The sequence below is a fragment of the Salmo salar genome, chromosome 27 (assembly GCF_965601325.2).
Source record: "Salmo salar chromosome 27, fSalSal1, whole genome shotgun sequence".
In the NCBI taxonomy this organism is placed as follows: Eukaryota; Metazoa; Chordata; class Actinopteri; order Salmoniformes; family Salmonidae; genus Salmo; species Salmo salar.
The window spans coordinates 19,043,513-19,066,973 of record NC_138317.1 but is presented as its reverse complement, the minus strand read 5'-3'; the positions used below and the strand labels follow the sequence as shown (position 1 = coordinate 19,066,973).

Sequence of the window (23,461 nt, the reverse complement as noted above, 5' to 3'; positions counted from 1 at the left end):
ACCTTGGTAGCTCAATTATATTCAGCCCATTGATAATGAAATGTATATTATATGTTACGTTTAATGAAAATGTATACTTTTCTATAACATTGAGAATCTTTTTTATTTAACCAGGCAAGTCAGTTAAGAACAAATTCCTACATGGACAACTGTGAGTTAATGGATATGACAATGTATACTTTTGTATAGCATTGAGAATCAGATTTTTTTTAATTTAGCCTTTATTTAACTAGGCAAGTCAGTTAAGAACAAATTCTTATTTAGTTAATTTGTTATTTTACACATGAGCTCTTTGTAGCCAAGAGAAAGTGACATAAAATAGTTTAGTTTTCAACAAGTGCTTTATGTAGCAGCTAGCTGTGTATTCCTCTGATATATTTTGATATCTGTGGTGGTGTGAAACTCAATAACATCTTTCCAGATGAGGGTTTACTAATAAAGTCAATAGTGACAAAAGTATCAAATAACATACAACTATGACAAAATATGTTCAACAAATAAATGTTGCTTGGTGCAGTGTGTTGAGAATTACAAAGTGCCAATTCCACTCCAGTATTAGGCCATACAAACAGGAAACAATAGCATTATAAAAACGTCATGTTATGGTTTACTCAAGCTTGAACATCATATACTTCAAATCATACTATTGGTGAGAGTACAAGTGTGATGATTAATAACATTTTCCTTATAGCAATTTAATTAAACAGGTGATCACGCAATAAAATAAAGGGAAACACTCAGAGGCACTTGAAAAACAGAGTCTTGAAGAAGAAAAGTCTTTAGCTCAATAACACAATTTTCCTTTTTCAGGTGTCCGCATCCAGTCTGATTTCTTCAGCGTCTTCACAGCCACTTGATAGTGAGAGAGAGCCAACACTATATTGCTTGTTGAAACTGTTGTACTGTCAGATCCTCCAGTCCAGAGGACACTAGTATTATTGTCTGTAGTCAGGTCCAGAGCCGTATCCATCTATGGTTCTGGTCCAGTCAAGACAGCCATGCAGACTGAGGTCACCTGACCTAGAGGAGTCAGGCTGACCATTGCATGTGTGATGTGTGGCAGCTGCAGGTATCTGTTTCAAGTAGCCTCCTAAAATGGCACCTTATTCCCTATATAGTGCACTATTGATGACCAGAAAACAATGGGTAATACAATATGTAAGGAATAGGGTGCCATTTGAGACAAACTTTCAGTGTCCTGGGTGTGGGGTGAAATAATCATCTGTTCTCAACACTGGGGGAAGCTCCTGATGCTGCTGCCTTCTGGGGCTGGCTGGTTTCTGCAGAGACAAAAGTTATGGATTTAAATAAAATAAAATGTTGTCACATGCGCTGAATACAACAGTTGTAGACCTTACTGTGAAATGCTTACTTACAAGCCCTTAACTAACAATGCAGTTCTGAAAATACAAATACATCCACTGAGAGCAATGTATAGGTCAGGACAACTACCATTTAACAATAATAAAAATTAAAAAGCAATTATGGGGCCTCCCGAGTGGCGCAGCAGTCTAAGGCACTGCATTGCAGTGCTAGAGGCATCACTACACACCCGGGTTCGATCTCAGGCTGTGTCGCAGCCAACGACGACTGGGAGACCCATGAGGCGGCGCACAATTGGGCCAGCATCGTCCGGGTTAGGGGAGGGTTTGGCCGGCAGGGATGTTTTTGTCCCATCGCGCTCTAGCGACTACTTGTGGCGGGCCAGGGGCATGCACGCTGACTTCAGTTGCCAGTTGTACGGTGTGCCCTGACACATTGGTCCGGCTGGCTTCCGGGCTAAGCAAGCAGTGTGTCAAGAAGCAGTGCGGCTTGGCAGGGTCGTGTTTCGGAGGACGCACGGAGGACCTTCGCCTCTGCCGAGTCCGTACGGGAATTGCAGCGATGGGACAAGATTAACTACAAATTGGATATCACGAAATTGGGGTAGAAAAATGGGAAAAAAGTTCAACAAATATTTTAAAAGATATATTGTAATTAGGGGGAGATATGAACCAGTATCTGTGCGTTAGAGACTTCTATAAAGCCCAGAAAGATTTGATTCAAACTCCCATTCACCAGCTCTGCAAGTGTTATGTCAAAATACGTTTGTTGATCACCCAATATGGAGTTTTGCTGAGCAACCATCTTTGTGATGATAGTTGCCCAGTACAGCACTGGGGCCAAGCTTCCTGACATCCAGGACCTCAATGCCAGGCGGTGTCAGAGAAAGGCCCTAAAAATTGCCAAAGACTCCAGCCACCCTAGTGAACGACTGTTCTCTCTGCTACCACACGGCAAGTGGTACCAGAGCGCAAGTCTAGGTCCAAAAGGCTTCTTAACAGCTTCTACCCCCAATTAATCAAATGGCCACCCGGACTATTTACAACGACAGATATTTACCTTGTCAGCTCGGGGATTCGATCTTGCAACCTTTCGGTTACTAGTCCAACGCTCTAACCACTAGGCTACCTGCCACCCCCATGTGACAAATAACATTTGATTTTGATGTACTCCCGTTATGGACATTTTTTGTAAGAAACTGAAAAAAATGTCTCTTCGGCACCTTCAATGTTTGAGCTGTTGTAGACTTCCGACCTGTGCGTGGCAATAATGAGTGATTGGAGGTGCCAAGTAGGCTTTTTTCAGATGCTTGTACATTTTTATTTATAGCTTTTTTTGGAAGTACATACCGGCCGTAACGGGAGCAAATGAAGATAGTTGCTCAGCGAAACTCCACATTTGGTGATCAGCGAACGTATTTTGACTTAACGCTTGCAGAGCTGGTGAATGACAGTTTGAGTCGGAGCTTCTTGGGCGTTAGAGAAGACTTTGCTAGAGGCGTCACTACAGACCCTGGTTCGATTCCAGGCTGTATCACAACCGGTCGTGATTGGGAGTCCCATAGGGCGGCGCACAATTGGCCCAGCATGGTCCGGATTAGGGTTTGGCCAGGGTAAGCCGTCACTGTAAATAAGAATATGTTCTTAACTGACTTGCCTAGTTAAATAAAGGTTAAATAAAATAAAAAACATAGAGATACTGGCTCAGGGGGAATAGTGATTAAGTATAGGAATACAGCATTTACATTCCAAATGGATATTGCCTTAATGGTTGACTGAGATGTGCATTGATTGATTGAATCCTCACATTTAGAAAGCTCGGGACACTAATGGTACGGAAGATCTTTCTGAAGGCGCCCGGCAGGGTTCCTTGTTCCTTCTCTGCCTGAGTGACATGCTCCTCCATGACATTCACATTGGCACCCACCATCTTCACAAACACCTGGACACAACACCAGGGAACAGGGTCAGATACAGAACTACCATATCTGTGCCCCAAATATAGAGAATAGGGTGCCATTTGGTACACAGATCATGTCAGGATTTCAATGACATCATCCTGGTCATTAACAATAACGTTAAGTAAATCACACTTACATCCAACTTGTCAATCTTTCTGTATATTTGCCTCATCTCTTCTGACTTTCTGTGTATTTGAGGTAGGTTCTCGTTGACAATCTGCGATGTGTCGTTGCGGATCTATAACCAGAGGAAGAAAATTACATTTCTCACCCACTTTCACAGACAAAGACATGAGCAGCACATATAGGGATGCGCACAAATGGCAATATACCATCAAAAACTATGTATCAAACTACAAAATACAGAAATACATTTCCAAGTAGTCGGCGCGAACAGCAACAACATTCTCAGTAAGTAACGGTTACAGAAACATTTGACTTGCTCTAATTGTAATATGTTGTTTATCTACATTAGTTGAATGCACTGACTGTTAGTCACTCTGGATAAGCGTCTGTTAAATGACCGAAATGTAAATATGAAAATGAACATACCAAAATGAACTGCAAAGCACACTGGGTATTATTGGCCAAGTGTCAGTCAGAACTCATTACAATAATACTCAGCATGCTTTGCAAATGTCAATTTCTACATATACAATTATATTTAGTTAATTTAGCACAGGGGTGTCCAGCCCTGTTCCTGGAGAGGTACCTTGTATGTTTTGGCTCCAACCACAGTTGTAACTAACCTGGTTCAGTTTATCAACCAGCTAATTATTACAATCGGGTGTGCTAGATTAGGGTTGGAGTGAAAACCTACAGGATGGTAGTTCTCCAGGAACAGGGTTGGACAGCCCTGATTTCACAGATTCTCTTATCACACCATAGTGCCATCAGACTTCTGATACCAATGCAGGGTGAGAGGGGCCCACAAAACTGCGAACCGCTATAAAAAATAAATGGTATAGAAAAGGATTTTAGTATTTTGAAAATACAAAATTACAAAATTACAGCTCCTGAAAGTATCTTGTTAAAAAATACAATAGAGTGCAGTTCAGCCTTGTGTAATACAAATTACTCAAGTAAACGAAATACATATTTCAAATACTGCCGATCTCTGAGCACGTACCATGTCAAGCATTCCAACAAATTCATCCACCCTAGTAAGCATTTCCTCCAGACTTTTCTCCAAACCCAGGATCTGTGGGGTAAACAAAGCAGGACATGGTTATAACCAGTCAAGCGACATTTCTCTTGTCACGCGTATCCAGTTCTAGCTTAGCTTTGGCTAGCGCTATTGCACCTCCCAGCATAGACAGGATGATATATTTGACATCCATCGGAAAGGTTGATTAATTCTAACCTCGTCTCCAGCAGTATCTCTGATGTAAGAGGAGTAACTGAGGGCAGTGTGTCTCAGTATCTCATCCTCCTCGTTGTGGTCTGGGTCCGTGTCTCTTTCCTCGGAGTTGAAGCTCGGACTCCGCAACACTGCTGCGTCGAAGCTGGGGCTTTGCGACACGGTACCATTGCTTAGGGCCTCGCTCAACATGGATAAACTGCTCACACTCTGCGACACGATGCCACTGTCCCGACTCACCTCGGCACTGGACTCCTCCAGCGGGGAGAGAATATCTACCCTATTTTCCATCCTAGGCTCCATCTTTTTTTCCCCCTTTTGTTTATTTTTGTTTTCAGCTACCGTGTTACGATTGTCAGCTGATTAAGTCACGTGGTTGAATCTGTTGATGGCGGCTCACAAGGATCAAGTAGAACTAAGCGAAAAGGCGCTATTTTAAATCAGGGCTCTTTCTCACTAATTTCCTCTGAAGTTGAATACTGAAATCTGATGACTCAATCGCCATTAAACGTGTAGAAACACAGCAAACCACGAGTCAACTTTCTACAATAGAAAATGGGAATGAAAAACTGGACAGCAAGTGCATTTTAAACCTTTATTTCAAAATGTATCTCCCAAAACGTACAAAAAAACAGTAAGAAAATATAAAACACAATATTCACAATACAATTCAAATTAATTGCATTAAGAGTTTAAATTTCAACTGTGGAAATTAGTTGAAGTGATACTTATGGTTTACTATGTTGAAAGAGCACCTAGGCCTACTAAATATTGATTGAGCAATTACAGATCAAGCCCTAATATCCATTCAATTGTTGTTTACATTTGAGTGCTCAGTACATATCTGGACTAAAATGAATTAAAAGGCACAAAGTGTTTACAAACCTTTCCTCCAATATGTGTGGAGAATGTATATCAATGTCTGTACAGCATCATCATCATCATCTCATAGAATAAAACCAGTCCAGTTTACATCATATGCTGAAATATTCCCCATCATAATCATCCTCGTACCATAATACCGCATGGAATTATTTGTTCATTTGTCATTGTTTTTCCCTTGTAAAAATCTATTATAAAATCCTTATGTACATTAAGAGAGAAAGTAAAACAATAGACATTATTCCAGAAAAATCTAGACGTTTCTGTAATAAATATAAAACCTGTAATATTTCCTTGGCGTGAATATGTGGGCTCACACTGAGTCGATGGTACAGGGTACTACCAGTAGGGGGAAGTGACCAACACAGTATAGCACTACTCAATAGGGTTGAACTGACTGTGCATAGTAAAGATATGCATGGAATAACATCACTATGGTCATAAGAACAGTGTCAAGGTAACCAAAGCAGCCTATGGGGAGAGAAAAAGGAAAGAGTAACAAAAATTACATATGTGAACCAAAATAGGTTGATAATCCAATGTTAATCCTGGTACTAACATGGAGATTTAAAGTTGAAACAACAATAAGACTGTAAAAAATAAAAAAAAATAAAAAAACTACTTTGCAAACCAGCTTAAAAACCTTGAACTACAATGTGAATAATGGTGAGAAGAATCCCATACAAAAATCAAACCACCGATGGATGGCTTAGTGTCCCACAGAATCCATGTACTCTATGAAAGTTAACCATACCATGGATGGATAGATTGCACTTGTAAACCAAAGTACCACTGGATCCGTACTTGGATCTCAATGTGTGTGCCCAACACAGTGTAGGAAAGTGAATGAGTGAGGTTAAGCAGATGCAGATTCAGATGTTATCACCTTCACCTCTTAGCAGTCCTGCCTGCTGTAACAGGGTTCACATCCCCCTGCCTGCTGTAACTAACAGGGTTCACAGCCAAGCAGATGAGTTGAGTAAACAGTAAAGATAAGGATTCATTAGCGGTGAAGTGAGAGGGGTGCTAGTCGGCTAGTGGCTTTTTTTCCAGAGAGCATGTTGCATTCCTGGAGCTCCAAAAACAGACAACCAGTGGAGAAGACGAAACAGGATATAGACTATGTTCAGTGTAGGAAGTATTGCTTGATAGCAGTTCAAAATGTACCAGGTATAAATGACTGCTGGTAAGGGAAGTAAGAGTTTTAGTACATGTGATGATCCAACACTTCTCCTTATTAAAGCTTTGAATAATTTATTGGAGAAGATAAATAAATCATCTGTGAATACACAGGTAAAATACAGAGATAGAGAATCAGTAGACAGGCAGCATTATACAGAAACATAGAATTGTTCTTAAAAACAAAAGCTCAAAGTTGGTCCCAAAAAGGAGATAGAGGTTCAGATTAAAAGTGGCCACTAAAGGATAGCAGGTGAATCCCATCAGGCCTACACATTAGTGGCCTAAAATGCTCATTTACAAGACATAGGAAACCTTAAAACTCAAACAACACAGAATAAACTGTCCTTATTTGTTTTATAAAAAATTTAAAAAATTAGTAGGAGGTTTGAAGAACAACGTTCATTCTCATGGTGGGTATACCGGGCAGGGGATGCTCCAGCTCACGTCCAATGTGTGTGTGTATTATTAGTGTTGGTGTGTGTATTATAGGGTGATGACGGTGCCATCCTCTTCCACCCCTCCCCGGGGCAGGGCCAGACTGTGTCGAGGGTCCGTCCTCATGGTGCTGAGGATTTTGTGCAGGCTGCTGTTGCTCTCCCGGAGGGCTGGGTTGCTGCTGTGGTGCTGGGTTTGGTGATGCTGGGGGTTCTGTAACTGGGGGTGCTGGAGGTTCAGGTCCCTGTGCAGCATGTAGCTGAGGCTGCCGTGGTGGGAGAGGCCATTGAGGCTGGGCTGGGAGTGGGAGGAGGGCTGGGAGTGGGAGGAGGTGGAAACCACAGAGAGGGGTCGGATCGGGGGGTTGGTGGGTTCCACGGGGGCCTGGGGAGGGGCTTGGGTATGGGAGCGTGACGTTCTTGAAGCCACGGACACCATTGACGCGCTGGAGCGCCTCGACGGCCGCTTGAGGCTGCTCTCGATGACGATGTCTGACTCCTCATCGCTTTCCAGCTCGTCGGGGTAGCCGTGGGCACCGGTCGCCATTGCTGCGGTGGACAGGCTGGGGTAGCCGGTGGAACCGCTGCTGTCTGACGACTGACCGGAGCTGCCGGAAATCCGGCTGGCTCGCACCACATTGTTCCGCTGGTTCACCGGCTTCACTGTGACAATCAGGTTGTGACTGTTGGCGATCATCATGTCCGTTACCTGGTCTAGCGTCTTCCCAGTCACCTCAATGCCGTTGACCTCCAGGACCTCGTCATTGACGGCCAGCAGGCCCGTGCTCTCAGCCAGGCCCCCAGGCACCATGCGGGAGATAAAAATCCCAGGCACCTTCTCCAGGCCATGGGGCGTCACCCGTACGCTTGTCCCATCCCGGATGTAGAACCCCAGGGGTTTGTCAGAACCATGGCGGTAGAGACGAACGCGGCGGTGGGACTCTGGCAAGATGTCCACATCGATGATGGAGGAGACTGGCCGGAAGTCCTGCGGCATACCAATGCGGATGTGAGGTCGCTTCCTGTTGACGTCGTTCCGCAGCGCCACCACAGCCTTCTTCTTTCGGGTCAGCGAGTGAGTCCCATAGCTGCTGTAGTCGACCTCCTCTGAAAAACAACAGGAGAAATAGTACTGGTTAGAACCTTTTCTGAAACCCAGAACAGAACTGCTAAGAACTGAAACACAGAAAATATAGAACCCCTTAAGGCCTCTGGAAGACAGGAGAAAACAACTGCTCAGAACTCTGTCTGAAACACGGAACAGAACTACTTAGCTCTCAGGAACACTTCACTTGAAGCATATGAGCCTCAAATGGTGAGCAGATGTTTTCCTTTGAAAGAACACAATACATAAAGGTTTTATTTGTAGCGAGAAATGTACGCAGCGCTCATTACCATACACATCAACAGGTTTTAGTCCAAACTCCTCTAACTCTACCCCTGGGTAAAGCAAGCATCAACCCTTCATGTTTTTAAAATGGACAAATGACCAAAACACACATAAAACTGCAAGATGACAACATGAACACAGATTAACTTTATTCCAGACTTGGGACATCGACACAACAGAATAGTGAAGCTGCCAATACATTCCAGATTGCAGTCCTAGGGTCATTAATAAAACGCTGAGAGGGCTGAGCAGAGCTGACAGTGTGGGGGTGTGTCTGTGGGGTGTTCCTGTCTGTGCTGACAGTGCTGTCCCGCTTTACTGGTACTGCTTAGACAGCTGCTGTTGGGGAGGCCCTGCCTGCCTGCCAAGCCAAACCATGGCCAAAATGGGACCAGAGTCACAGCGTACTGACTGTTTACCAGTCCCACTCTAAAGAAACACCCACACAAGGAGTTGAGGACAATGGGAAGTGTATCATTAAAACTCCTCAGCTTGTTTACTGTGAAATCCTTTCCCTCCACTTCAGAACAAAGCTTTAACTGGGCTGAACTTGTGGCAGACCCTGTTGCACTCTGGGCCATAGAGAAAGCCTGACGAGTGCTGTGCTGGTCTGGTGTAGCTCTGCAGTCAGTGGGGTGGAACAACAGAGCCACGGGAAGAACAGTTGTAATCAAACCAAACACCAGGATGGGATTACAGTTGGAATACCGATCATTCTGATCATCAGTTGTACACGACTCGCTGTCTGCAAGCAAGGGCAACGGAGTGTGTTCACGCAAAACTATTTTCACAGTTCAAAAAAATATATAAAAAGATTTCAACCAACCCAATATGTCTAGGCTTAGGCTATATACGATATACTGGGGTATTTGGGGGGGAAAAAACAGGATGGTTTTTCAATACAGTCAAAACTACTCCTTTGAGGTTGTTCAATACATTTGAATATTTCTAGCAACTTTTTAAGTTAATACCTACAGTCAACTTGTGCAATACGTAAGGAGACAAAACAGATTGCCCCTTTTCATTCCACCCCTCACATTATGAACAGTTGAGCCAGACACGTGTTTGTTTGTAAATAGCACAACATGAGAAAGCGGGAGCTGGTGAGTCCATAGCGTTGTATATCTATCGGCAAGTCTCTGTTGTGCAGCACACATGAGGTGATGAAGTTACACCTGTATGCAATTCACTACTACATTTTTGCCATCAGATATCTTGTGTCTTTCTGCCGTGTTTGAGAAGTCAAAAAGCTCTGGATGAGTTCTGTACAGCTGCCATTTTTCCCCTGTGCTTCCTACTAGCGTTTTTTTATTCTCCCCCTCTGCTCCTTGTACACATAATGCTCTTCCTTCAGAAAAGCATTCATCACAACTTTGTTCATTTGCACAATTTCTCTCGTTCACTTCCGATGGTAAAATGTCCTCACTCACTGAAAATGACATTAGGTAGCTACTATCTATCCAACTTGACAATGACAGGAAGATAAATAGAGACATGGAGAGACAGAGAATGCCAGAAACAGAGATACAGTATGATAGTGAGAGGACTGCTCAGGCATAATAAACTCATCCTGTGACCTTCCTCTAGGACATGTCTGTACTGCTAGATGTGTTGATCCAGATCCAAGGAGGAAGTTTGTCCGGACGGTGTGAAGAACAGTGCTGCAGGAACAGGAACTAGAGGTCCTACGGGGGGGACGGGGGACGGGGGGGCGGACATCCACCACTTCCATGGCAATGGGCCACGAGTCATAGTCCCTACTGGGGTGGACACTTGCCTGGGTGTATGTGTTTGACGTTATAGCATATGCAAGTGGGATAACCATATGGTCACATGGTATAGATGTGTTCCCTCTGCTGGAAAAGTGGGTTACTTCCTATGCTGAAGTATTTTTTGTGGACAATTCTCTGTGCTAATAGTTTCAGTGGGAGTATTTTGTGCACCACTGTACTGCACCATAACTCCCAGGCTGACTAATGACTTTCTGCATCTCCTCCCCACTAATGAAGGAATCTAATGACAGGACACAATACACTGTTTTAATAACACTGTTCTGAAAGCAAACTGCTGCACTCGTTGCTACAGATACAGATGGCCACAGCTAGGTTTGCAAAGGGTCGGTAACTTTCCGGTAAATTTGTAGAATTTTTCCAGAAATTTTCCATGGGACTTTAAGCCCGGGAATTTGGGTAATTTTGCTTAAATTCATAAAAAAAAAAGTTAGCTTATAACAGTGAACCTTTTTTGTGGGATACATATAAGGCAATTCTAGGTCTTGTGGCATATTTTGGTTAAACTATCCCCAATTCAATGGAATTGCAACCCTCCGCATGCACAGTGCATTCTTCCATCACATGTGCAGCTGATTCTCAAGATCTTGCACATTAATGAGATGCTATTGAGCCCACACTACTACACTGTCTGAGCCAAGGACAACATGCTTTCTGGTAAGTTTTGATTACAATACTGGGTGGGATGAATATATTTTATATGCCATACATGATTTTTTGTTAACTAGTAAATAGTAGCCTACAGCAAAGTGTGTTTAAATCATTTCTAACTTGTTAACAATTTCTGCTAGTTAGTTCTTGCTACCATGTGGGTTTTTAGCTTGCTTGAGCCTGCTAACTGAGGAGTGTTAATTCACCTGTTTCCATACATGTTTAATTTTAAAACATTTATCTTACAAAGGAGTTTAATCAAATTTGCTTAACCTGTTGGGGGTAGATGGCAGTATTTGCACGGCCGGATAAAAAACGTACCCGATTTAATCTGGTTATTACTACTGCCCAGAAACTAGAATATGCATATAATTATTGGCTTTGGATAGAAAACACCCTAAAGTTTCTAAAACTGTTTGAATGGTGTCTGAGTATAACAGAACTCATATGGCAGGCCAAAACCTGAGAAGATTCTGAACAGGAAGTGGCCTGTCTGACAAGTTGTTGTTCATCTTGGCTCTTTTTATTGAAGACTGAGGATCTTTGCTGTAACGTGACACTTCCTACGGCTCCCATAGGCTCTCAGAGCCCGGGAAAAAGCTGAATGATATCGAGGCAGCCTCTGGATGAAACACATTATCGTGTTTGGCAAGTGGCCGATCAGAGGACAATGGGCTTAGGCGCGTGCACGAGTTGACCCCGTGCTTTATTTTCTTTCCTCTTTTTACCTAAACGCAGATTCCCGGTCGGAATATTATCGCTTTTTTACGAGAAAAATTGCATAAAAATTGATTTTAAACAGTGGTTGACATGCTTCGAAGTACGGTAATGGAATATTTAGATTTTTTTTGTCACGAAATGCGCCATGCTCGTCACCCTTATTTACCCTTTCGGATAGTGTCTTGAACGCACGAACAAAACGCCGCTATTTGGATATAACAATGGATTATTTGGGACCAAACCAACATTTGTTATTGAAGTAGAAGTCCTGGGAGTGCATTCTGACGAAGAACAGCAAAGGTAATAACATTTTTCTTATAGTAAATCTGACTTTGGTGAGTGCTAAACTTGCTGGGTGTCTAAATAGCTAGCCCTGTGATGCCGGGCTATCTACTGAGAATATTGCAAAATGTGCTTTCACCGAAAAGCTATTTTAAAAATCGGACATATCGAGTGCATAGAGGAGTTCTGTATCTATAATTCTTAAAATAATTGTTATGTTTTTTGTGAACGTTTATCGTGAGTAATTTAGTAAATTCACCGGCAGTGTTCGGTGGGAATGCTAGTCACATGCTAATGTAAAAAGCTGGTTTTTGATATAAATATGACATTGATTGAACAAAACATGCATGTATTGTATAACATAATGTCCTAGGGTTGTCATCTGATGAAGATCATCAAAGGTTAGTGCTACATTTAGCTGTGGTTTGGGTTTATGTGACATTATATGCTAGCTTGAAAAATGGGTGTCTGATTATTTCTGGCTGGGTACTCTGCTGACATAATCTAATGTTTTGCTTTCGTTGTAAAGCCTTTTTGAAATCGGACAGTGTGGTTAGATTAACGAGAGTCTCGTCTTTAAAATGGTGTAAAATAGTCATATGTTTGAAAAATTGAAGTTTTTGCATTTTTGAGGTATTTGAATATCGCGCCACGGGATTACACTGGCTGTTGAGTAGGTGGGACGCAAGCATCCCACCTAGCCCATAGAGGTTAACTATTTATCTGTACATGGAATTGTATATATTTGTTTTACTCATTTTTGTTTAATCTTTACAGGAAAATGCCACGGGTACTATCTGATGTGTTGAGACATTTCACTGCAGCTAAGGTAGAAGGAAAAGCTGTGTACATTTTCAAATACTGTGCCAAATCATATGTGAAGAATGCAACAAAGATGCAGAATCATCTGGCCAAGTGCATAAAGTTCCCTCAGCGCTCACAACAAGCAACCTCTGACAAAAGTCCCTCTACTTCTATTCGAGGTGAAAATGATGAATCACACACCTTATCGATAGCAACAGCTCATGTTCCTCCTGGAATATATATTTTTTTGACTCAATGGAGGAACGTAGTCAGAGAAATGCGGATTAATGTCTTGCTTGAGCTGTGTATGCAGCTGGTTCACCTCGGATGCTCACAGGCAATGTGTATTGGAAGAGATTTCTGAATGTTCTTCGCCCAGCATACACCCCTCCAACCAGACATGCTTCATCTACTCATTTGCTGGATGCAGAGTTCAAGTGAAGGTCAAGCAAATCATATGAAAGCAGACTGTATTGCAATCATCTCTGATGGGTGGTCAAATGTTCATGGACAAGGAATAATTAACTACATCTCCTACAAGAGCACAGACACAAGGGACAACAGACACACCGGTCTCTACATTGCAGATGAGCTGAAAGCAGTCATCAATGACCTTGGACCACAGAAGGTATTTGCACTGGTGACAGACAATGCTGCAAACATGAAGGCTGCTTGGTCTAAAGTGGAGGAGTCCTACCCTCACATCACAGCCTTTGGCTGTGCTGCTCATGCATTGAATCTGCTCCTCAAGGACATCATGGCACTGAAAACAATGCATACACTTTACAAGAGAGCCAAGGAAATGGTTAGGTATGTGAAGGGTCATCAAGTTATATCAGCAATCTATCTCACCAAGCAAAGTGAGAAGAATAAGAGCACCAAATTAAAGCTGCCCAGCAGCACCCGTTGGGATGGTGTTGTCATCATGTTTGACAGTCTCCTGGAGGGGAAGGAGTCTCTCCAAGAAAATGGCCATATCACAGTCTGCCGATATGGACAGCCCAACAAGAGGATCCTCCTGGATTTTGGGAGAGAGTGGTAAGCAGCCTGAAACCTACAGCAATAGCCATTACACGGATTGAGGGAGACAATGCCATCCTGTCTGATGTTTAGACTCTGCTTGCAGATGTAAGAGAAGAAATCCGTACTGCCCTGCCCACTTCACTGTTGCTCCAAGCAGAGGAAACTGCAGTTCTGAAATACATTAAAAAGCGTGAAGATTTCTGCCTGAAGCCCATACACACCGCAGCGTACATGTTGGACCCCAAGTATGCTGGCAAGAGCATCCTGTCTGGTGCAGAGATCAGCAAGGCCTATGGTGTCATTACTACTGTGTCTCGCTACCTTGGCCTGGATGAGGGCAAGGTTCTTGGCAGTCTGGCAAAGTACACTTCCAAGCAAGGGCTTTGGGATGGAGATGCAATATGGCACTCGTGCCAACATATCTCATCAGCCACCTGGTGGAACTTTGTGGATCTGAGGCTCTTTCCCGTTTCCTCCATCATCTTCCAAATCCCACAAACATCAGCCGCCTCAGAGCGCAACTGGTCCTTGTTTGGGAACACACACACCAAAGCTGACCAATACAAGAGTTGAAAAATTGGTGGCCATCCGGGCAAATTTGAGGCTTTTTGAGCCTGACAACAAGCCATCCTCAACAAGGTTGGAAAGTGACAGGGAAGATGAGCCCTCAGTCTGATGTTCAAGAGGTGGACATTGAGGAGGGAGAAGACATGTAAGCCTGAGAGGAAGACAACCAAAGCTTTAGCTCAATCATTTTACAGATGTATGTTGAAAATGTTTTTGGGAGATGCGACGGATCATTGAATATTCCCTTTCTTTTGTTGTTCATTGAAATCATCCCATGTGAAGAGTCAACTTATTTAAAGTTCAATTCGTAACTAAATTGCTTTTTTTTAATTTCTATTGGAAGGATTTAATCATTTTCAATTATGTCTACTTATGATTAGGTTAAAAGGTTTATGTTTGTCTCCATATAATATGGTAAATATACCCAATGCAAAAAAAGATCAACATTTAAACGATATTAATATGAATTTGCATATATTTCCGTTAATACCCATATATTCCCAAGGAAAGTTTCCACCTCTGAATATTCCCCAAAATGTGCAACTCTAGCCACAGCTATCAAATGTACAGAACCACAAGCCACAGAACCCAGTCTGGCCAGCTCTACTGTGGATTTTCATATAGAACCCACCCTGCCAGCTCCAGCTCCTGCCCTGCCCACCCTGCCAGCTCCAGCCCTGCCCACCCTGCCAGCTCTAGCCCACCCTGCCAGCTCCTGCCCTGCCCACCCTGCCAGCTCCAGCTCCTGCCCTGCCCACCCTGACAGCTCCAGCTCCTGCCCTGCCCACCCTGCCAGCTCCAGCCCTGCCCACCCTGCCAGCTCTAGCCCACCCTGCCAGCTCCTGCCCTGCCCACCCTGCCAGCTCCAGCTCCTGCCCTGCCCACCCTGACAGCTCCTGCCCACCCTGTCAGCTCCAGCTCCTGCCCTGCCCACCCTGCCAGCTCCAGCTCCTGCCCACCCTGCCAGCTCCAGCTCCTGCCCTGCCCACCCTGCCAGCTCCAGCCCTGCCCACCCTGCCAGTTCCAGCCCTGCCCACCCTGCCAGCTCCAGCTCCTGCCCACCCTGCCAGCTCCAGCTCCTGCCCTGCCCACCCTGTCAGCTCCAGCTCCTGCCCACCCTGCCAGCTCCAGCCCTGCCCACCCTGCCAGTTCCAGCCCTGCCCACCCTGCCAGTTCCAGCCCTGCCCACCCTGCCAGCTCCAGCTCCTGCCCTGCCCACCCTGCCAGCTCCAGCCCTGCCCACCCTGCCAGTTCCAGCCCTGCCCACCCTGCCAGCTCCAGCCCTGCCCACCCTGCCAGTTCCAGCCCTGCCCACCCTGCCAGCTCCAGCTCCTGCCCTGCCCTGCCAGCTGCCAGCTCCTGCCCACCCTGTCAGCTCCAGCTCCTGCCCTGCCCACCCTGCCAGCTCCAGCTCCTGCCCACCCTGCCAGCTCCAGCTCCTGCCCTGCCCACCCTGCCAGCTCCAGCCCTGCCCACCCTGCCAGTTCCAGCCCTGCCCACCCTGCCAGCTCCAGCCCTGCCCACCCTGCCAGTTCCAGCCCTGCCCACCCTGCCAGTTCCAGCCCTGCCAGTTCCAGCCCTGCCCACCCTGCCAGCTCCAGCTCCTGCCCGGCCCACCCTGTCAGAGAGAGGCTGGAAAATACCTGTAGACACCCTTTTCTGTTTCACTGCTGCTTTCAACTCGTGTTTTTAAGAATGCTTCCCAAAGCTTCTGAATATCATCAAAGTAGGGTGCAGAAATTATTCTTAGTTGTCGGTCGAGGCAGCAGGAAGTATAATTATTTAGATTAAAGCCAGACAGGCTTTTATTATGGGGAGGAATTTATGCCACAAGTGCAAGTCTGCTGATGGGAAACACATTGAGGCTGTACTGCTCCATCTCATTAATAAGGTGGACTGGTGTGCCAACACTTCCCTCCACTGTCCCGCCTTTAGTCCCAAAACCCCAGGCACGCGACACACTGATGAAACTGAACAACGTATCTCCCCCCCCCCCAACTGAGTCCCAAAGTCCTTTCCAAACTAACAAAGTTGAGTGAAAAAGGGTGGCATCTCACCAAGATCCAGGCCACATGAACAGACTGCTGACTAGAATGGAAAGAGAATTTATACCAACAAATAATTGGATGGTAAGATGGAAGGACAATTAGCCCAGTAATGTAAGAGCTGCAACCCTATTGGATAAATGAGAATGATCATCAGAGAATGATGATGTGGCTTCTAGAGCATCGGGGGGAAAAGGAATTTAGAAAAGGTCTGAATGCTTCCAGAGTCAAAAGCTTCAGCCTGATGTTGACTGACGCAGCACAAAACAAGACATGTAATAAAGGTACTAATGCGGAGCCAAGGGAATACAGCTAAATAGTTTGGCATGGAACTGAAAACACTGACATGAACCAAATAAACTTTAACATCTTCCCCAAGAGAACTAATCTGAAAACTAACTAGGTGGCACCCGAAATGGCATCCCCATAGTCTCTGGTCAAAAGTACTGTACCATTTAGGGAATAGGGTGCCATTTCAGATGGTGTCACAGTAAATTAAGTTCTAAGGTACAACAACAATAAACAGCCTCAAACAAGTCATGTGATGCTGGCCAGTCACCTGACCTGGCTCTCCCATCCCAGTATGGGTCAGGGTTTAGGGATTAAAGGTGAAGTGCCTAAATTCCTCTGTTTGTAAGAGGGCCGAGCGGGCCTCCCACCCACAATCCGGTCAGACTGTCAGGCTGGCTCTGGAGGGTTTCACCGGTCAGGAATGTGGTGCTTGATGGATATGGAGATATCTCTGGACAGGTTTAACTTAACTCAGTTTCTGTAGCTGTGGCTACTCTAGCCTTGCCTAGTCCTAATCCTGCATCCCCTTTAGGCTGGGCTAGGTCTGAAATGGTATCCTATTCCCTAGAGTGCTTTCCTCTCCTCCTTGTTAACTGTACCTGTGAAAAAGAGCCTCCTTTCAAGTCCAATAAAGGGTTTTATGATCAGTCATTAGGCCTCCCCATGTGCTTTGTTCTCAAAAACACTTTGTTGTACGTTTAGTGTTGAATGTATGTATTCGCCAGCAAGCGGAATGTGTTGGCCAGAAAGCTGAATGTAGCCTACTGGCCAGCACAGAGTACAACGATAAACACAAAGTAGAAAATGAAACGTTATATATTTTGAGCCACTATTTCTGAGCCCATTTGTTCAGTTCAAATCTAAGAACAGTGCATATTGTTGTGATGTAGTGTTGACGTGATAATAAGTTCACGTTGATGGGGAAACTAACATGCATTAGTTTAGACTAATCTGTCGGCTCTGTATAATGTTGCGGCTGGTAGCCTAGCAGTTAGAGCGTTGGGCCAGTAACCGAAAGGTTGCTAGATCGAAACCCCGAGCTGACAAGGTAAAAATCTGTCGTTCTGCCCCTGAACAAGGCAGTTAACCCACTGTTCCTAGGCCATCATTGTAAATAAGAATTTGTTCTTAACTGACTTGCCTAGTTAAATAATGGTAAAAAAATGAACATGTAAAAAATAAACTCTGCATAACAAAGACTGGTACCGATGACAGAAAGACTGGTTTATAAATGTTAACATTCTACACCTCTGTGACAAACCAATCATAAGCCTGGCTTTACAGAACGTTAATAAACACCAAACACTAGCTTTACAGAATGATAATAAGCAACATAACTCACATGTTGACTTGTTCCGTTGCGTAACCTGTTTAGTAATTAGTTTGACGTGAGCCTAACGATCTGAGCTGAGGGAACATTCAGGGTCTTTGTTGGTGTTTGTGATGGACGACAACACGTGGCATATTACACCTCCGTTACGCAATAGTTAGGATGCAGAGATGTCTGGGAATCTCAGTACCTCTCTGTTCACCAGGTATACTGTAGGCATCTAGGATCCCCTCTCTTCACCAGGTATACTGTAGGCATCTAGGATCCCCTCTGCTCACCAGGTATACTGTAGGCATCTAGGATCCCCTCTGTTCACCAGGTATACTGTAGGCATCTAGGATCCCCTCTCTTCACCAGGTATACTGTAGGCATCTAGGATCCCCTCTGCTCACCAGGTATACTGTAGGCATCTAGGATCCCCTCTCTTCACCAGGTATACTGTAGGCATCTAGGATCCCCTCTGCTCACCAGGTATACTGTAGGCATCTAGGATCCCCGCTGCTCACCAGGTATACTGTAGGCATCTAGGATCCCCTCTGCTCACCAGGTATACTGTAGGCATCTAGGATCCCCTCTGTTCACCAGGTATACTGTAGGCATCTAGGATCCCCTCTGTTCACCAGGTATACTGTAGGCATCTAGGATCCCCTCTGTTCACCAGGTATACTGTAGGCATCTAGGATCCCCTCTGTTCACCGGGTGTAGCCTACGGGAACTAGACCCTGAATGTTCCTTCAGTTTGAGTACGTTACTAAACAGAGACTCCTCAGAACCATGTTGGTCAGCGAGCAGTAGCCAGAGAGGAACAAACCAGCAGGTTTCTGCCAGGCTGGTGTGAGAGATCGGAGGTTAGAGGTCAGGGAGAGAGAGGGGTGAGAACATCCTCCTCCCAGGCCAGGCTTGGGTTAGCCACTGGGAGTGACCCCTGGAAGAGATGTTAGTATTTAGACGTGACCCTGCTACAGACCCCTGCTAGGCCTGAACAGCCAGCTCACTTGAAGAACACATGACCTCAAAGATCAAGAGCCTCCTTTAAAAACAGCATGGGTAACCAATACTCTGGGCCAACAAACTACTCTGGCTGTACTCTGGCTTACGCAAACACCACTCATACAACACAGCTAGGCTATCCATCTTCCATAGAGACAATAAAAAGGGTCTTTCCTCCACCACCACATGAACAAAGTGACTACCCACGAACTAAACAGTGACTAAGTGCTCTTACTGCCAGTATAGACCAGGGGTGTCAAACTCATTCCATGGACCTAGACAACCAGGTGAGGGGAGTTCTTTAGTGACCTTAATTCAATCAATCAAGTGCAAGGGAGGAGCGAAAACCCGATGTGGAATGAGTTTGACACGTGGTAAAGACCATAACCACCACAGAGAGGTGTATAGAGGGTATGCAGGGCAAGGGACACAGCTGCCTTTCCCATTAGGTCACTGGCTGCCGTGGCTAGCCTGGCCCTGGCCAGAGAGTACTGGAGAAATTCCCCATCCACTCATCTCCACACCAGCCACCAGAGGTGTTGCATCACCTGCAGGGAAAGGGTCAGTTAGAGGTTCTATAACCTTTGTGATCACGTCTGTCTGTCCAGCATCAGGGAGGTCTGAGTTGCAGCAGGAAGACTGCTGCCAAGGCATCCCTTATTCCTGTAACACTAACTTGGAAAAAGGGAATCGCCTAGAATTTAAAATAAGCCAACATGCTTCCCACGGTAGCAGGGTCAGGGGGGAATGTTTAGGGGCCTAAGCACATACATAGTAGATGACAGCTAGAGTGGCCGTTGAGGGAGGAAGTTATTTAAGTTCCACCATAACCACAGAAATATCCTGTCGTCTCGCTCGTCACACACAAAATTCAAAGAATCCGAGCAAGAACTATTAGTCTGACCCCTTCCAGCCACTGCTCCTCCATAACTGGGAGCAGAGCTAGAGGCTGGAGACAGGGGAAGACAGAGGAAAGCCTCTGGAGATTTGACTTTACTCAAATACTCTCAAGAGACAGACGGGGCGAGGGAGGAGCTCGTGCTCCCTGAGAGTGCACAGTCAGCAGCACGGCCCTCCCCCTTCCTCCTCTCCCCCCTGCCTGTTACCACCAGACATCTGGGACCAGTTAGGGGGCTGCTGCTGAAGAGATCAGGGTGGAGAATAGGAATGGCAACACTACGAGGGAGGATTAGCCTTCTCTCCTCCTCTTTTTCAGACGCATCACATTTTTTAACACAGGTCATAGTTGCCGACTTGTCTAGTGGTTGGGGGGGTTAAATGATAAATGGTCTCCACCCAGAGAAGTCAGAACACGTGTTGGCGGTTAATGTTGATGGTTTTCTTACCACTGTCCACAAGTTCCACAAGTATGGAAGGCAAGGCTTTTAGCAGTAAATTGGGAGTTCAGGGCCCATATTTGACATCGCAGTTTGCCATTTAGATCAAAATGAATAGGGGGGGACCTCATCCTAGATCTCAGGTGATCTGTGAATACCGGCTAAAAGCATTGTTATTTTGTCCACTTCACATTTACAGCAGCAGCCAAACACAGCAGAATTTAGAAAACAGAGGAGGTTGTGGGACAGATTTTGGCAGCGTATCGGAGCAGGGTGACTTAAATTACAGTGGCATGCTGGGAGTCAGGGCCACCTGTCTGTTTACAAATAAGAGAGAGACTGGAAGGAGAGACAGGAGAGAGAGAGAAAACGCAGGAATACATCTCTCCTAATAGGCATCGGAGTCTGGACCTCGCCAGGGAGGGAGTCCAACGGCCTCCTACTTTCCAAACATGGGGAAAAAATTGATTTCTAAAAGCTTCCAAAAAGGATGTCCAAAAATCTTCTTTATAAAAAATGACATATTTAGAGCTCATGGCCATCTTAGTCCACTAGAGCGTGAGAGTGAGGGGAGACATGGTGCATTGGGGACAGATGTTATTTGAACCACAACAGCAGGAGACTGCTGCCGTTTCTAGCCTGCTACAATAGAGCTTTTAGCTTTAGGAATAGAGGCAGCACTACAGAGCAGGAAGGGACAGACAGAGACAGCACTATAGAGTAGGAGTCAGACAAAGCACACTGACAGAGGACAGCTAAATTAGCGAGAGCTTCAGACTCTTTAGTCCTTTAATAATGTTTAACCAGCTCTGGATTGAAAGATTAGATTTCTATTTGATCTGGTTCACACTGTTCATTACGAGAGAACATGTATGTGTCCTTAGTGGATACATTAGAAGTAATTTACACTGATCCAGGCTGAAGAGGAGTAACCTAATAAACTAGACTCACAGAGCTGTATTAGTCATAGACAGCCTCATTTAGACTGTAAATTAACGGCATCATTGGATGTTCCAGTAATGATATCAGAATGATTTATTAGTTCAGGGGAGGGGGTGAGAGGGCGTGCCATTTGATTAAAGTGCCCAATAATGGAGTTTCCTAAACTCCAAAGAGAAGTCTTTCTACCACTGTCCCAGTGAGACATCTGCCTGGGCAGCAGGGGAGGGAAGAGGGCCCACTGATAAACTCAGTGTGGGGGTCAATGAGGGTGTACCGATGATCCCATCTCTGCCTGGACACTAGATACAGCCTCTCCCTGGCCTGGTCTGGTATGGCCCAGCCTGACCTCTCTCCACCCCCTCACCAGCCTGGCGGTCTCTGTCAGTGAACAGAGCCAGACCTCCTAAACCTAACCTCCTCATAACCCTCTCTGTAATCTCCCCAGGTTCTGGGTAACAACTAACAGGTCCTGAGAGAAGTTAGGATAAGGACGGTACTAGAGGTTGACGGATTAATCGGAATTGCCGATTAATTAGGGCCGATTTCAAGTTTTCATAACAAAATCGGTATTTTTGGCCACCGATTAAATTTTTTATTTTTTTATTTAACTAGGCAAGTCAGATTAAGAACACATTCTTATTTTCAATGACGGCCTAGGAACGGGGGTTAACTGCCTTGTTCAGGGGGGATTCGTTTTTGCAACCTTCCGGTTACTAGTCCAACGCTCTAACCACCTGCCTTACATTGCACTCCACGAGGAGTTTGCATGGCAGGCTGACTACCTGTTACGCGAGGGCAGCAAGAAGCCAAGGTAAGTTTCTAGCTGGCATTAAAACTTATCTTATAAAAAAATATCAATCTTAACATAATCACTAGTTAACTACACATGGTTGATGATATTACTAGTTTATCTAACGTGTCCTGCGTTGCATATAATCGATGCGGTGCCTGTTAAATTTCTCATCGAATCACAGTCTACTTCGACAAACGGGTGATGATTTAACAAGCGCATTTGCGAAAAAAGCACTGTCGTTGCACCAATGTACCTAACCATAAACATCAATGCCTTTCTTTAAAATCAATACACAAGTATATATTTTTAAACCTGCATATTTAGTTAATATTGCCTGCTAACATGAATTTGTGTCACTTCTCTAGCATTCCGTGCAAGCAGTCAGGGTATATACAGCAGTTTGGGCCACCTGGCTCATTGCGGACTGTGTGAAGTCCATTTATTCCTAACAAAGGCCGTAATTAATTTGCCAGAATTGTACATAATTATGACATAGTATTGAAGGTTGTGCAATGTAACAGGAATATTTAGACTTAGGGATGCCCCCCGTTAGATAAAATGCGAAACGGTTCCGTATTTCACTGAAATAATAAACGTTTCGTTTTCGAAATGATAGTTTCCGGATTTGACCATATTAATGACCAAAGGCTCGTATTTCTGTGTGTTATTATGTTATAATTAAGTCTATGATTTGATAGAGCAGTCCGACTGAGCGATGGTAGGCACCAGCAGGCTCGTAGGCATTCATTCAAACAGCACCTTCGTGCGTTTTGCCAGCAGCTCTTCGCAATTCTTCAAGCATTGCGCTGTTTATGACTTCAAGCCTATCAACTCCCAAGATTAGGCTGGTGTAACCGATGTGAAATGGCTAGCTAGTTAGCGGGTGCGCGCTAATAGCGTTTCAAACGTCACTCGCTCTGAGACTTGGAGTAGTTGTTCCCCTTGCTCTGCATGGGTAACGCTGCTTCGAGGGTGGCTGTTGTCGATATGTTCCTGGTTCGAGCCCAGGTAGGAGCGAGGAGAGGGACGGAAGCTATACTGTTACACTGGCAATACTAAAGTGCCTATAAGAACATCCAATAGTCAAAGGTATATGAAATACAAATCGAATAGAGAAAAATAGTCCTATAATAACTACAACCTAAAACTTCTTACTTAGGAATATTGACGACTCATGTTAAGAGGAACCACCAGCTTTCATATGTTCTCATGTTCTGAGCAAGGAACTTAAACGTTAGCTTTTTTACATGGCACATATTGCACTTTTACTTTCTTCTCCAACACTTTGTTTTTGCATTATTTAAACCAAATTGAACATGTTTCATTATTTATTTGAGGCTAAATTGATAGTATTTATGCATTATT

At 44.7% G+C, this 23,461-nt stretch overlaps 2 protein-coding genes across 2 annotated transcripts in view; both read right to left on the bottom strand.

Moving 5' to 3' along the window:
• Window positions 1–839: 839 nt before the first annotated feature.
• On the bottom strand, window positions 840–5,026 carry LOC106588585 (biogenesis of lysosome-related organelles complex 1 subunit 4). The gene is made up of 5 exons (XM_014177735.3): window positions 4,647–5,026; window positions 4,413–4,484; window positions 3,420–3,521; window positions 3,130–3,264; window positions 840–1,280 (listed from the first exon to the last, which is right to left on the bottom strand). Exons 1-5 carry the CDS (start codon window positions 4,944–4,946, stop codon window positions 1,191–1,193), a joined length of 699 nt encoding a protein of 232 aa, XP_014033210.1. The 5' UTR covers window positions 4,947–5,026; the 3' UTR covers window positions 840–1,190.
• A 198-nt stretch (window positions 5,027–5,224) lies between these two features.
• Window positions 5,225–23,461, bottom strand: part of LOC106588584 (partitioning defective 6 homolog gamma) — a 48,580-nt gene continuing 30,343 nt past the window's right edge. The window contains exon 3 of the mRNA XM_082970077.1: window positions 5,225–8,248. Within this exon, the coding sequence (XP_082826203.1) occupies window positions 7,191–8,248 (1,058 nt within the window). The 3' untranslated portion in view covers window positions 5,225–7,190. The remainder of the gene's footprint in view (window positions 8,249–23,461) is intronic.

Coding starts and splice junctions, on each gene's coding strand:
- LOC106588585 (XM_014177735.3), bottom strand. CDS start 4,946: ATGGAGCCTAGGATGGAAAATAGGGTAGATATTCTCTCCCCGCTGGAG. Junction 3,522..4,412: donor TTGTTGGAATGCTTGACATG/GTACGTGCTCAG, acceptor CTCTGGTTATAG/ATCCGCAACGACACATCGCA. Junction 3,265..3,419: donor GAAAGATTGACAAGTTGGAT/GTAAGTGTGATT, acceptor TGTTGTGTCCAG/GTGTTTGTGAAGATGGTGGG.